This window comes from Typopeltis vanoorti, chromosome 11 (assembly GCF_054136105.1).
Source record: "Typopeltis vanoorti isolate ZY-2024b chromosome 11, IOZ_Tvanoo_1.0, whole genome shotgun sequence".
NCBI lineage: Eukaryota > Metazoa > Arthropoda > Arachnida > Uropygi > Thelyphonidae > Typopeltis > Typopeltis vanoorti.
Window position 1 is genome coordinate 128,104,734 of NC_143559.1, and position 16,280 is coordinate 128,121,013.

At 34.3% G+C, this 16,280-nt stretch overlaps 1 protein-coding gene across 2 annotated transcripts in view; it reads right to left on the bottom strand.

The window, feature by feature from the left end:
* LOC150102038 (uncharacterized) overlaps positions 1–16,280 on the bottom strand; it is a 266,372-nt gene that overhangs the window by 206,520 nt on the left and 43,572 nt on the right. For both annotated transcript variants that reach the window (XM_090400132.1, XM_090400133.1), the window contains exons 4-5: positions 12,405–12,578; positions 792–833 (exon numbers count right to left, since the gene is read on the bottom strand). In XM_090400132.1, the coding sequence (XP_090256258.1) occupies positions 792–833; positions 12,405–12,578 (216 nt within the window). The remainder of the gene's footprint in view (positions 1–791; positions 834–12,404; positions 12,579–16,280) is intronic.

The following is a 16,280-nucleotide window of genomic DNA, read 5'->3' on the forward strand; positions in this document are numbered from 1 at the left end:
TAATTTTGCAAAAAATTTATAAATAAAATCAATTAAAATTCTTACTGAAGTAAGAAGTCCAGACAGCATCATGCATTCTTGATATACGCTTCTTTACTCAAAAAAATGGCGATAATAGTGTTTTAAAAAATTTGCAAAATCAAGGGGTGTCCACTTGAATATGCAAATTACTTAATTTATGTAGAAATCAATCAAAATATATAAAGAGCACTATTATTTACAATACATTATTTACAACCATATATGGGCTCAGCAAGGCAGGAGTGTGTTTCCGAGCCCGTAATAATATGTTCTCAGTAGTTAAAGGGCTAAAACTTCTTCCAAGCACATCAGCAGCAAGATTTGCTAACTGATTCAGAAGCTTCCTAAAATATCACCATTAGCTTCGGCCCTAATGGTGACGACTATTAGTCAGTCACCTGCTAACCATTTTAGAACTATTCTCTTAAAATGAAGATACGCTGAGTCTCCCCATGATATTCAACATGACTGCAAATATCTCATGCAAACACACTGAATGTAAAAGAAATGAAGGAAATTGGAAAACAATGAACTAGTGGAACAGAAAGATGAGGCCAGTATTAAGTTTTATAAAGCTGGGTTCCAACATTATTCCACCATGTAGATTAGTTGTCCTATCCTATACAAAAACAGCCCTACTACTGATAACCTGTAAGTGCAGTGCAGTTTTTAATATTCAAATAGGAATACTCTGTTCTGTGTTAATCAAATAAGTAAATCAGTAAACTACTCCAACAACACATAAAAATAAGTGAAATAGTCTTTCTTACCTTTAGATATCCATATTCATCTTCCTTGCAATTTTTCTCTTCCTAATAATCAGAACATTAAAAATGTTATTTCAGTTTCTATAATTATTAATGCCTATCTATATATATATATATATATATATATCTTATGGCAACACAAATATGCTCATTCCCTAAGCATATTATTACGACACCTCCAGGGAGGGTGCCTACTCTACATCTCTGTCACCATCTACACCAGCGCCATCTACTGCTTACCACCACCACTAGTATTTTCACAGACAATCACATATTTTGAAACAAACTGAAGTGCAGCGGAAAATGACATACAGGAGTAGCAAACTTGAGGTACCTGGTGCTGGCCTTATGTCATGTAATATACATTAGTTATATTATTTGCAGACAGGTCTTTAGGCTTCTTTCTTTTCTTCTTGCTCCTTCTCTCCAATGCTATTAGAGTATTCAAGAGCTAGAGATGAATCTTTCTTATTTTATTATTTCTTTTGGTCTTATGCAGTGGTAGTCTGCTTTCTATCCCAGGTATTTGCCTCACCTATAGGGCTTCTGCAACCCTAACACTTTTTTTCATGCAGTAACTTCACTCCAAAATCCTAATAATGGTTGTTCCTTATAATAACAACTCATGCTGCATTGGCTACTGCACAGAATAATCAGAGCCGCATTGAGAGGCTTAGGCTGAGGGTACTGTTAAAGATGTATATTACAGTCTCCATCCTAAGTCAGTGTTACTGTGAACAAGGAATACACAAGGTATGGGATTAACCTTAGAGGTGAACTTTACTTAGGGACATGGAATGGATAGGGTCTATAGATGACTACTTTTGATATTCTGTAAAGAGATGGAGAGATATAAAATTGACATCCTGGGAATTACAGATGCAAGAGGGAATGGAGAAAGTCATTTCCAAAGATAAGATGGTAAGCTAGTTGTTTATTTAAGAGGTGACTCAAAGCATCATGTAGTAGCTGTGCTGAGGAAAGTTTAGGCACGAGCTCTTCTTGGTTATAATCCTGTTAATGGCAAGATACTTTGTATTAGATTAAAGGCTCTTCTTACCCATTGTCAATTGTGATATGACCCAAATACACCACCCCACCCTGATAAAGAGAGAGTTTTCCATGAAAACCTAGATTGGTTTGGGCTGACTATGAAGGAGGGATGTACTTTTCATCTTAAGGGACTTTAATGCAAAAGTGGGAAAGAGCATGAATTAGGCTCGAGTGTGGCATGTTTTGTGTGAACACAAAAGGCTGTTAGAATTTGCCCATGCAAACAGATTAGTTATTACCAATACCTACTTCCAGAAACACTCACAATGGACCTACTTGGACATCTAACAATGATAGGTCAAGGCATCAAGATTGATTACATTCTGGCTCTCCAACAGTGGAAGACAAGCATCTCAGATGTGCACACTTGTCCTGAAACAGACTGTGGTACAGACTATCAGCTAGTATGAGCCAAAGTAAGACTGGGACTCTGAAACTTTCCAAGACAGGCAACATCCCACTAGATTGGATGTCAGTAATTCATAGTGGATTCACAGAAGATACATCAGTATGGATGATCTTTTGGAGACTAGTGAGGAGAACTCATCTGAAGTGCTCTGGGAAAGAGTCAAGATTATAATATAGAATACAACTGATTGGTAGTTTGACAGCAGACTTCTCCTTTTTTTTTTGGAAAAGGTTGAATATTTACTAAAATAAAGAGCCAGAAGGCTTTATTTTGGTGATGCAAAATTATATAAATCAAGTGGATATTAAATCCAACATTATTTCAAAGCCATATACAGCAATCAAATTTCTGTATGAAACTTTTATAGTTTCTGTATTCAGCTTTGAAATAATGTTGGACTTAATATCCACTTGACTTATATAATGTTGAATATATTCTTGTTTTCACACATTTGGATAAATGTCAGCTTGTAGAGATGATACAAATCAGGTTAACTCTGGAGCACAACTAGACAGATGCATCAGAACCAGAAGGAATGATCACATTCCAATATGGTAAGAGGTGAGCTGTATTGGTATCTATGCAGGAGTTGCAGGAAAAGAGTAATGCCAGGAGGTCAGCTTTGGCTTCAGGTGCTGTAATAGTGGTACCATCTAGATGAAAAATGGAAGCACAGATGAGTAGAAGTTGCATCTAATGGTCTTAGGAAGGGACCAGGAGGCATAGCTTCCATTTGGAAAGGGGAGTTTTTTCTGCAGTTGACCTTTATGAAGTCAAATACAGATTTGCTGATGGTTGTTTTGCATTTATCACATGCTTCACCACAGGCTGAGTATGATCCCAGAAATATTCTTATATTTCCCTTTCCAGACAAGCAATCGAGTGCTATACATCCCAGTGACTAACTCATTTTAAATAATATTAAGGCACAAAAAAGTAATACAGTAAAATCTCGATTTACGGATCTCGATTCAACGGACATAATTTGACAAATAAATAGAGATAATGAAATAATTAGTAAAAAAAATAAATAATACGATGGTTAATTGGAAGTGATCAATAGTGTTTATAACTTGTGTCTTTGGATACATTTGCATATATCCATGATATTTCATGCATACTCGCAATAGTTCGTACTCTTCACATTCAAAATTTGCGCACATACAAAATCAACTCTGCCATCTTTAATTTTGCTGCCACTTGGAGGGAGATAAAGAAAACAACATTGGCTAATGGCTGGACCAAGTTACTGAACAGTGAACCAGAATATGATTTCAGAGGTTTTCAAACCTCTGATTTCCGTGAAACTTGGATGCAAGCTGGTGATAATGTCAATGAGAATGACACTGAACAATGGCTAGACATCGATGAAGGTGACCCAGGGTACCAGATTCTCAGCCAGAAAGAGATTGCGGAAGATGGTCTATGGGGCAATCAGGAGGTTGACAACAAGGAAGAAGAAGTGGTTCCAGCTGGTTCGAAACTATCGGTGGTTAGAGAACATGAGAACATGTGGACAAAATCATCTCGTTCATAGGTGCATCTTCAGATCCAGAAATGATTGCTTATTATGAACATTTTTGGCAATTTCGATCATTAAGTATTAAGAAACATATACAAGTGGAAAGCAACTGAAATTTGATGCTTTTTTCAAGTCCAATCCTCAGTAAAATGGTATTTACATAAAAATGTTCTCATTAAAATATATTAATACTATACTGAAAGTGTTTTATTTTCAATACTATTCCTAAGATTTGCGATTTAACAGACTTTTGATTTTACGGACAACCCTCAGTCCCTAATAGTCCCTTAAATCGAGAATTTACTGTATTGCATATTACTCGAAGATGTTACTCCTACAAAGACTAAAACACATCTAATTCATTAAGATCAATTGACAAAGCTCCTCAATTTATGATGTTAAATTACCATACCAATTCAGTTTCTTCATGCCATTTTTTCCTGTCAGAAGAATTTTTAAATTATGCATCTTTTACATATTTCAAGTATGTAATTATTTGTTGCATACTTTATTCTAAAAAATTAAGACGTCAAATATTCATCTTCATTAATTTCCTGATATATACCTTCAAGGGGTATTCAGGTTACAATGACAGAAGTACATGATTAAGTTCACATTATTATTAATCTCCTATCACAATTTTCCTCCAAATCGATCTATTACTTGTGAGCACTTAGAGATTGTCATATCGAACTTTCGTGCTTCTAAGGCACTTCTGAGAGGTTAGAAATAAAGTGCTTGATCAAAGACTAGAGACCTATGAGGGTTCCGAGAAAAATTAGAGAAGTGAACTGATGCATGAATGGCACAATCATATTAAAAATGAAGATATTATTAGAAAGGAACATTATTAGCATTGAAGAATGTGTCAGCAGAGCTAATCTAAGGTGGTATGACCACTTGAATAGGATGGATGAGGAAAATAGGTATTTGATGCCAAGAGGAGAGTAAAGAGACCTAGAGGAAGATCAAGGTCTACGTGGATTGATTCAAACCTAACTCTCAGATCCATAACTTAAAACAGGTTTGAACACTCTTGTATACTGCTAGTTTGGTGTTTTGGCTCATTTCTCTTATTCCATATAAGTTTATTATTCAGCTGGCTACTCACCATACCAGCTTTACCTATTTCCAGATTTAACTTGCCATCTTCACTAAAAACTGTACCTAAATAGCTAAAATATTTTACTTGTTCTATAGGATCTCCATTCAGAATGCAGTTGAAGTTTTCTATATGCCTGCCTATTTCCATAGTTTTCTTTTCATTGCTGATTTTCATGCTAAATTTGTAACAGCTGTTATTCAGTTTGGTTAGAGAATCCTGAAGACTTGCATTAGATGTGTTTAGCAGTACATCATCTGCATAAAGTAAAGAGCTAAGTTTGAAATCTCCAATTCTAATAGCAGGCCTAATGCCACTTTCTTTCATAATGTGATCCATGTAGATGATGAATAAGAGTGGAGATAATGTGTGACCTTGGCATATCCCTGATTTAACATCAAACCTTCTTGTATTTTCTTCAATTCTAACTGCTGACTGACACCTTAAATATAGACTATGTACTGCTCTGTATAATGTTCCATTCACTACACACAAATGCAGTGCTTTGAAAAGCTTTTTTCTAGGAACCTTGTCATATGCATTTTCCAGATCTACGAAACTTAAATACAGATATTGAATATTCTAAATTCTGCTGTCCTCCTCCTCTCACAATTATAATGCTGAAAAGTTTTCAAACAAAATGCCATGATACTAAGGTTATCAAGTGCTGTAAGGAGTGAGCAACAAACAGCAGCAGCAAACGTGAGTATTGTGACAAACTTACATTATTAATATGTGGCCTGAAGTGCTCCTTTCAAGAAAGTAAATGAAATTTGTATTTTTCTTAAGAGATTTCACTTTTTTATTTTGATAACCATAAATTTTCATTCTGTTGAGGAAATATTATCAGCAATCTGATTCATCTGTGTTCTGGATTTTTAAGCTTTGAAACATGTAAATTGTGAATCCATGGAAACAGCTAAAATTAATGCATATGTAGAGAACACATTTATTTGGCAATTAACCAAATAAATCGTGTAAAAAATATTTTTAAAAAATATATCTTGTAAAAATAGAATTTTTACATGATATATTTTTATTTAACATGGTTCAAATGGCACTTGTTTTTAAAATTTCTGTTTGAATTCAGTTCTGTTAAAAAGAGTATTTCCATTATAATTATCGTATGTACTTAAACTTGAATTTTGGGGACCCTTCCCCTCAATGTTTTAAACATCAGGGATTACTCTACGCTATAGAATGTAGATAATTGTGACGACAACAAAAAAGATCAATTTTTTGTAATTACAATTCCCTAAAGTTAAGCCGATAGATTATCCGTTATATTCATTTGCCGTTGGCAAAGCACCTTCTGCTTCCTTGAAGCAGAAGAGTGCTATGCTGATTCCGCGAAGTTAAGTTGGTCTGTTACAGGAGGCCTGCTTATATAAAGCTGCTCGGAAGGAGTTAAGCTGTTTGCTAAACAATCTTTTCTTGTTTACGATTCAAAACGTTTACACGTCTTGTGTGTTTTGTTCATGAAAGTTTTGTTTGTGCAATAGAGATATACAGGTATATATTAAATTTTGAAGTTTTGTATGCGTAATATCAAACTAGTAAAATTAATTGATTATTTTCAGATATTTTTGTAACATTACCTCACTAATCACGCCGTCAGATAATTCAGTTAGACAGAAGAAGAAGAAAAGAAAAGCTATTTCTTTAGAAAACTAAGATCCAAATTTTAGATCGTTTAGAACTGGAGAAGGTTCAGCATCCTTAGGGAAATATTTTGGACACAACAAAACTATTATGAGAACAATTAAGAAAAATGAAGAAGCCATCAGAAAATATGTTCTTTATGGAACAAAATTAGGGCCAAGCTGCCATCGTATACAAGAGACATTATAAAAGTGAAGATGGGAAAAGACTTAGTGATGTGGATAGAAGATTTCTCACAAAAAGGAACACCTTTAGACAGAAATGACATCAACCAGAATACATTACAGTTGTACAAACTGATTCAAGAGAAGGAGCCAACCACATCAAACAACAACTGTGATTTTTCTGCAGGCACAGGTTCTTTCAAAACTATCTAAAATTATTGAAATGGTGGCTACATTCCTGATCAAGTTTGGAATGCAGATGAGAACTGCCTTTTTTTGGAAAAAAAATGCCAAATAGAACTTATATAGCGAAATCACAAAATGATGTTGGTGGCTTTAAAGCAGCTAAGGATCATGTGACTATTATTTTGCAGCAAATCTTCAGGAGATTGTATATTAAAACCATTACTAATTAATTGATCCTTAAGACCACAGGCAATAAAAGGTGTGGATTTTCACATGTTACAGTGCACTGGACGGCAGGCAAAAAAAGCTGGGTTACAAAAGAAATTTTTAATGAATGGTTCCATCAATGTTTTGTTCCATAAGTTAAATGCTATTTGATGGAAAAAAAATAAGGGCTTTAAAGTTTTATTGATTATAGACAATGAGCCTGGCCATCCTGTGTTAGAACACTTGAATGTGGAATTTTGTTTTCTGCCACCTACCTTCAAAACTTACTACAAGAACATTCCAATACATTTTGGATAAATCAGATAAGGATAATGATGATGGTAGATGCGATTTGTTGTAGTTGGTGTATTGAGTGGTGGAGACAGAGAGAGTGGTAGAGTAGGTGCTCTCCCTCAATGAGTCTTTGGACTTCCAGGAGGTGTCATGTAATAATAATAATAATAATTTACTAACAGTTATTGATGCGGGGAAGAAATTTTCTATTTTGGATTGTATCAAACTTGCTAAGTTGGCATTATCAGAATTGAAACCATCAACTTTAAATGCATGCTGGAAAGCTACTTGGCCAGAATGTGTGACAAAGAAAAATTCTGTACCTTTGCATACAACTGAATATCCCAATATCATCAGATTAGCACATGCAGTTGGTGGAGAAGGATTTGATGATTTTTCGTCTGCAGATATTGAAGAATAGATGGTTGACAAGGCTGTTAGTGATAACAAAATAATAGAAGCTGTCCTTAAGAATCTCAATGAAAAAGAAAAAAGTGATGATGATGAAGAAGTTCCATTCAACTGCAGGATTAATTAAAGAAGGGTTTCAAATGGCTAGTAAATAGCAAAGTAATTTTCTTACACATGATCCAAATACTGAAAACGAGCTGAACAGTTTAAACGTGGACTGAAGTCATGTATGGTGCAATATGAAGAATTATGCAAAGATCAAGTCAAAACAGGATCTCAACGATTAATTAGAAGTCTGTAATAAATAAAAAAAAAATCAACTTTCAAAATTATTGGAAATTAGTGCTAATTTAGTTCCTTTTGCTGAAGAAAACGATTCATCATTGCAGTATGAACAGGATGGCCAAAGTGTTTCAAAGTGATGGAAGTGATTTAATTCCAGTCTCACACAAAAGAATGTAGCTCCTGTCAGAAAGTGACGGCAAATAAAATTTAACTAATAACCACATGTGCAGGTGTATTTGGGCCTTTTTGAATTTGTTTTATTAGTGACACACTATTTTCTTTAAGAAAGATACATATTTATATACATATACTTTAAATAAGTATTTAAAATAAAAAATATCCCATCAAAATTAAATAGAGTTTTATTCATATATATCTATCTATCTATTAGGGGGAGCTCTGTCCCCCTCCCCCAGAGTTCCAGACTGGTAGGAGTTCTCCTTGAATTCTGATGACTCGACACTCAGGATAGCCCCTGAGTGTCGAAGTCTTCAAAAGGGAGGTTCCACCCCCTCGGTGCCTAAGGTGTTGGGGGGGGGGTAAGCAAAACTTTCTTTTGCTTACTTCCTTTCTTTTAAAAACTTTCTTCAAAAGAAAGTTTTGCACGTGAAATATATTCACATCTGAGGTACTTGTATATAGAAGCTAATGACTTCGTATCACTTGCCTTAGTATGTATCCCATAATGCAAAGCACACTCCCTTTCAGGAGTGTATAATGCAATGCATAATGCGAAGAGCCACTACCCAGACTAGTTTCGACCTACAGGTCTCTTCAGTGGGAGCCAGACCTGGGAGAAATACCAAGGTTGAAGTAATGCAGAAATCATATATATCTCATATACATGTAGACAAAAGGTGCTTGACCTTCTTAATAAAAATCTCTGGATGAGAGAAAGATGTAGAAAGTTTTTTACCTTGGGTGTAAAAGTAGCTCAGACGTGACTATATTTGAAATTTGAAGTGCAAATTTTGTTTTGCTTACTTGGGAAAAGGATTAAAGCCAAGTATAAGATTTCTTGGTAACTTTAACATATATCACACCACACACACATATGCATGTGTGTGTGTGTGTGTATATATATATATATATGTGTGTGTGGTATCTTTGACATATATTATCTTGGTATCTTTAACATATAGATAGATAGATGTAGCTCTTAGACCAGTAGCTATTGCTGCTTTTAAATGCTTAGAAGTGGAGAAATGATGGCCAGTTTTTGGGAAAAGCATCCATGAAAAGCACATAAGACAGGAATAAAATGCCTATAAGTGAGGGTAAGGATTGTCAATCAAGCAGATAACTTGTGCATGTGTGTGAATATTATTTGGATTTCTTGCTTTCTACAATCTGGCAGTCTTTGATGCTCTTATGTCTAGAGATACTATTCACATATTTAAAAAGGAAAGAAAGAACAGGTAAAGATTACTCTGGAATACTGCTACTATATTCCATTAGTGTTCTATTCATGAATAGTGTGTGAAATAAATCTCTATGAAAAGAAAATTATTTATAGTTTATGGAAGTTTAGCTTAGCTGTGTTAATGTAGCTAAAACTGACCAAGAGAGAATATTGATTGGATAATCATAGGAGTATCGTGGATGACTGCTTACTGTGCAAGACTGAAATGGAATAAAAACAATGCAGTGGAAATTTCGTGATTAGCCATGTTTTAAATTTATTGTTGCCTAAACAATGTTAGTGACATAAGGTTATATGACTAAGCTGGTGTTTTGTTTCAGTGATACTTGTGCCAAAAAGTTTAACAAATTAACATAACACAAGGAAAAGAGAAAATAAATTTAATGTCAAATATTTCATCCCAAAAATTACAGATCATCAGTGGCACCAGGCGGTTTGAATACAAAGCAGAAAACAAACAATGAAATTATTTAAAATAGGAGTCATGTAGTGTTATACATAGAACAATGAAAATGGATAATAGAGGAAGCACTGCATTATTAAAAATTGCTAATGATGTTTGATTAGAATAAGACTCTCCTATATATTTGATAGTGAGAGTCAGCCATTCCAATTCAGGTTAGGACAATGAAGGCTTTGGCATTTACTTTAAATGAACATTCGAACTTATGGCAGTAACAATGGAGTAAGCATGTTTCAGACCATAGGAGGGGAGATTTTGCAGATCTAGTTTGTCTGAAGAAATGTGTCAATCACTGAATTTGGTGGATGTCAGGAACATTTTATAAAAATAATAATACAGCGTTTCCTATGTTATCCATGAGTTGTTCTATGCATAACATCATGCTACTCTTATTACTTACTATTTTAAATAGCCCATTGTTTGTGTGTTCTGCTTTGTATTCAAACTTCCTAATACCATGGATGACCTGTAATTTTTGGAATGATATATTTGGGCATTAAATTTCTTATTACCTCTTTTCCTTGTGTTATTGTTGTTTAAAGATAATAACACAAGGTTAAATGTGACCAAGCATTTGTCAAAATTAGTGATGTGTATTTTAGATACATGCTTTTCTGTTTATCCATTAAAGTGATAGTTACAGAAATATTTTATTATTTATTTGTAAATACTTTGTGATAAAGGAATTAAGTTTTATTCTATGATTCAAATAGTTTTAAAGATTTTTTTTTTTTTTAATTCTAAAATAAGAAAAAAAGTTCCTGATTTAAATAACTCAAATTAGCAAGCTTAATAGATTCCTCCTTTCAGCCTTAACTGCTTGCTCACACATAGCACTGTTTAGTAATAGACCTTGGGGTCAATACAGGTGGTTCCTGACTCTACAAATTAATTCATTAAGTACAAACATTCATAAAGTGAGAACTCAGAAATTAGGAATTTATTTCCAGTAGACATTAACACGTTCGCTGCCAACTACGAGTATACTTGTATGACGCTTACCGCCGGTAACGAGATTATTGTGGTGACCTTGAAGAAGTGAAAATGCTTGGCTTGTGGGGCTAGCATCAAAACTGTGTATTCTCATAGACCGTATATGCTCTGTATAAGCCAACTACGAGTATACTCGTAGGACGTTTACCTCCGGTAACGAGATTATCGTACTGACCTTGAAGAAGTAAAACTCCTCGGCGTAGGGGAACAGACCATGCCAAAGTAGCGTGGCAGCGAACGTGTTAAAAACAAAGGTTAAATTTTCTCAAAGAAATCTGACTAGTAATATGAAATTAAAAAAAAACCATTGTTTTGTTGCCCTTTATCAGTCATTTGTTTCCATGACAGTCTTTTCTTTATAAATTTCACGATTATATGCATAATTGTGAAATTTGAATCTTGTGACTCAAAAATCTCAAGTGCTTTTTTCTATGCGTTTTTACTTCAAGTCACTTGAGAGTGAAGAAATTAAGGAGTTTCAGCTGTTAAATCTTCCTCCTCACCTTTTGCCATGTCAAGGGTCTTCATTTATGGGCTCTCCATTGTGGAAACCTCAAGCTGCAAATGGTTAACAATATTAATGGTTGTTTAGGTTTCATTTTGCATTATCACTGTTGGATCATGAAATCCTTTAAAATTATTAATAAACTGAAGACAAAATACTGTATCAATAAACAGTACAGTAATATATGTGTTGTGTTTAGCTACTTATGTGGTTTGAAATTATATATTTATGAATGCCTGGCATCTATTTATTGCAACTAATGTTTATGTTTTTGATTGTGTGGATGTCCGCGCGGTTAGCCTAGTGGCTTTGTGCTTCGCAACCATATGCCCAGGGAAGACGTGTCCTAGATTCGATTCCTGTCTACGACGTGAGGAGCTCAAGGATCTTCCTCAGCCATAGCCAAGTTAGCCAGTCTTGGGCATGGACAGCAGGTTTTTTCCGCCAGTTTATCTGGTGTTTATCATCCCGCAAGCAGGCAAACCGGTCTGAGGACACACACATGGATTACAGTCAGGAATACTGACCCAGCCATAGGTCTGATTCGTCAGTCTATGCTGGTTCCGGAACCCAGATAAAATTTGGGGGGAACTAGATGGTACCGTGAACTCCCATAAAAAGGGGGAACTCTGTATCATCACATGGAATTTATTTATTTATTATTGTGTGGATAATTAAAAAAAAGGAACTCATAAACCGAGAAACTTGTAAAGTAGGAAGTGTTGTAAACATAAAATATGTATTTCCTAAATATAATATGAATTTGGTTATAAATATGGGGAAATTAATATTCATCTCATTATATTGATAATGGAAAGTTGAAAAAAATTACACAAAGCATCATTAATAAATAGTTTCATTTCATGTAGGAAGAGAATTTAAAAAAAAAAAAAAAAAAACAGATCCTTCTCTATATATATATTTAATAATCACTTACCTGAAGCAGCTTATATAACACACTGTTCACTATTTTAGGTTGAGGAAGAGAACAATAGGTCAGGTGCATAGTTAAAACATGAAGTGCAATGTGAGGTTCAGTCTCTTCCATGCAGGCTTCATATAATGCATTGGGTATAGAAGTGACACATTCTACAGATGGCCGCATAAAAGACTAGTAAAAAACATTTGATTTGGATATTAAGTATGTTTAAGATTAAATTATTCAATGCTAAATTAACCAATCAGAGAATAATTGTAAAACCTTTCAGACAAAAAAACAAATAAAAAAAATAGATACCTGTTAATTGCAGTCTGTAAAATTACAATTAAAAGATCAAAATTTTCTCACTATAATGCTATAACGCAAATTAAACGTTACATCAAAGAGATCCAAGGCAATGTTCACATTCAGCAGATACTTGTGAACTCTGAAAACCCAAATCAAAATGTAAATTTAGCTGATGATTTCTTCTGTGAAAATAATTAACATACAGCTAATGTGGCTGCTTTTTCCTGGTTTGACACGGAAACTAATGCACTTAGGTCTGTCATTTCATAAATAAACAAGGCACAAGTAGGTAACATAAGACTCAATGAGAACGTGTCAGTTACACATGAATAAAGTAGAACAGCATGATCCAAACTAATCCTTGAAGTCCTTATATTTTTTCTTCTTCTCCTCTTCCACTCATGGCAGGTTGAGTTCCTCAAAGACGAATTTTTGCCATTTTTTTTCTGTCTGCAGTCTTTTTATGTAGTTTAAGTGTATGTGCTTTCTTTAATGTTGTCAATCCATTTCTTTCTTGGTGTTCCTCTGCTGGGCTGTCCTTCAATTCTGCCATTTAATAATATGTTTGGTAGCCTTTTGGGGTTCATTCTTGAAACATGTCCAAACCAGCTTAGTTGGCTCTTTTTTAGTGCTGTAATTATTGTTTCTTTAAAGTTAAGTTCTTCTCTGACTTTTTCATTTGCTTTTCTTTCTGTCCGGTTTGTTCTATTGATTTCCTTAGGCATTTCATTTCAAAAGCATCGAGATTACCTATTTTTTTTTCTTAAGATCCAGTATTCTGGGCCATAAAGTACTATGGGAATTATCATTGTTTTATGTATCTTTAATTTGAGTTCTTTGCTTAATCTTTTATTGTTCCGTATTTTTTGTAGTCTACCCATTGTTATCCATCCATTAATGATTCTGTGTTTTATAGTTTCAAAATAATCTAGATCTTCAGTGATCATCGATTCTAGGTAATTGAATTGTGTTACTTGTTCTATATTATTGTTTCCTATTTACATTTGGATTGCTTCCCTTTTTCTTCCTATTACCATTAGTTTTGTTTTATTAAAATTGATTTTCATATCATATTTGTTACTTGTTTGATGCAGCTTAAGATATTTTCTAATTTTTCTTGGCTGTCTGTAGTGATAACTATGTTGTCAGCATACTTTAAATGTGTTATATTTCTTCCATTTACAGTTATGCTTTCACACATCTGCAGTCCTTTGTTTTTTTCATTTTCCCATTGTTTCACATTTTCACTAGGAATTTTCTATATTACAAAACTAGGAAAGGTATGAAAACTATGAAAAACAATTTCCATATTAAGCCCATTACATCTATTCAGATTTGGGTGATGTAAAAGGTTTCACAGCTTTATACAATGACATAAAATGCCTTTATATAAGACTAGTCTTTTTTCCAAAGAATCCTCTGTTGGAAGAGATAGCATGTTCAGCAATCCAGATTATTCTGCCTCAAACTGTAATATAGTCTAGATCAGGGGGTCGGGAATCTTTACAGACTCGTGGGCCACATTCAACTTTTATTTTTAACAATCGGGCCGCAAGCGTAGCAGGAACAATCTATTCATTATGAATACTTTGCTTCTTAAATATGTTTTGATGAGCAGTTAAAGAAGCTTATAATTTATTAATTTGATTTTTTCTAAGTTCACAGTTCAAATCCTTGTATTGGTTTTCATGTTCATTCTCGTAATAACGTCTGATATTATATTTTTTCATAACAGCAACACTTTTATGACAAATAAGGCAAAGGGGCTTACCCCCATTTTCCAATAAAGTAATTGAAATTTTCAATAATTAAATTTGCTGTTCTATTCATCATTAAACCTTCTTCCTTCATCTACAATTGTACGTTTTCTTGAACTCATTTTTTGAAATTATTTTTAACAATTATATATCCTCTGAAAATAATAGCTGATGTTACTGAATTACATTAAAAGGGAACGCAACTGCAAAAGTGTGCCAAAATATCGGCTGTCGTCAGATGAAGTTGCCTTTGTTATCCCCACTCATGATGTCTCACACGGTTGACTTGCGCCAAGTTGCGGCGATATCACGAAGTATAGGTATAAAATTATTTTTAATTTATTATTCATATTATTTAAATAATTCAACATGCGGGCCACATGCCATGTAAATATGGTCACCCCTTTATGGGCCGCCAAAAATGCACCCTTGGGCCGCCGGTTACCGACCCCCTGGTCTAGATGTTCATCACAACAAACAATCACAGATCTGATTCAGCTGAAGTATGATAAACCACAGGAGCAGAGAATTTTATCAACATCAGAGTAGGCCAAAAGGGGAGAAGTTAATATTTTCCCTGAGGTTAGAAAGCAAGAAAGTTTTATGGGTATAAAGCCACTCTGAGACCAATGGATTTAAGTAGTTTGAAGATTCATTCAAAGATACTTGACATAAAGAATGGCTGACAACTTCTTAGGAACTGGTGATAAATTCCATAACAGTTGATCCATAACCTGTACAAAAGATTGACGCCATTAGACATGGTAGTTTTGATAATGAATTTCTTGTCTTAATAATGCCAAAGCAGAGCACAGTGAGGATGCTTGATGAAAAGTTCACTTATTTTTTTGACAGGAATACATGTATGAAAGTCTCGTAAAAATAATTACTCACCACTTCATTAGTCCCCCCCCTACCTTCCTGCAAATTACTACTCGAACATCCAAGATCCTCAGTGTTGTACAAATACAGATGATATATTTGTTTGTAGTATGACAAGGTTCCTTATCTGACTTTCTCACAAAGATCAATACTATTCACATAATTGCATACAATTTACTCTTAAATTTGAAAAGATAACATTTCTTTTTTTAGGCATGCTTATGTTTTGTTAACCAGAAAACTCACAATGAACTTTATATCCATGCCCACCCAAACCATAACCACAGTCAAAAATACCATGAAAACCTAATTGTTGGCACCATTAAAACTTATTCGATGAACTTGTGCTCTGAGAATATGCATTACTTGGACACAAATACATTTTATCAAGCCACCTTGTCTAATGGCTTCAGGTCTTCATGTAAGGAAGGTCATTAACAGTTATAGAATTTCTCCATCCCATATATCAAAAGGAATCTCTGAATGAATCTCTAAATTTTTTAAGCTCTGCAAAGAACAACCTACCCCATTGGCCAACCCCAGTGTGAAATTATCAGCATCTTGGGTTTATTCCACAAGCCAGAACAAACTGGAATTACTAAACATGCTATCTCCTCCCAACACAGGAAAAAATTATGATGAATATAGCACAAGTTTTAATATGTGTTACTTTTTATTCTATTCCACATAAAGCTAACAGAGATGTTTAGTTACAGAAATAAATAATGGATACAAGGCTCACAGATTTTTATTATTATTGGGGTGCTTAAGGTTCAAAGCTATATAACTAAGAGGAGACCTCCACATAGCCTTTAGAGGAATGCGGAGAACCGACCAGGGTTTCTGACCTAATGTCCAATCCTCACCTTCTTGTGGTGGACCCTGTTGGGAATCTGCCTGGATACTGAACGAATGAGGATGGGATGGCAATTTGGGATTTAGCCGA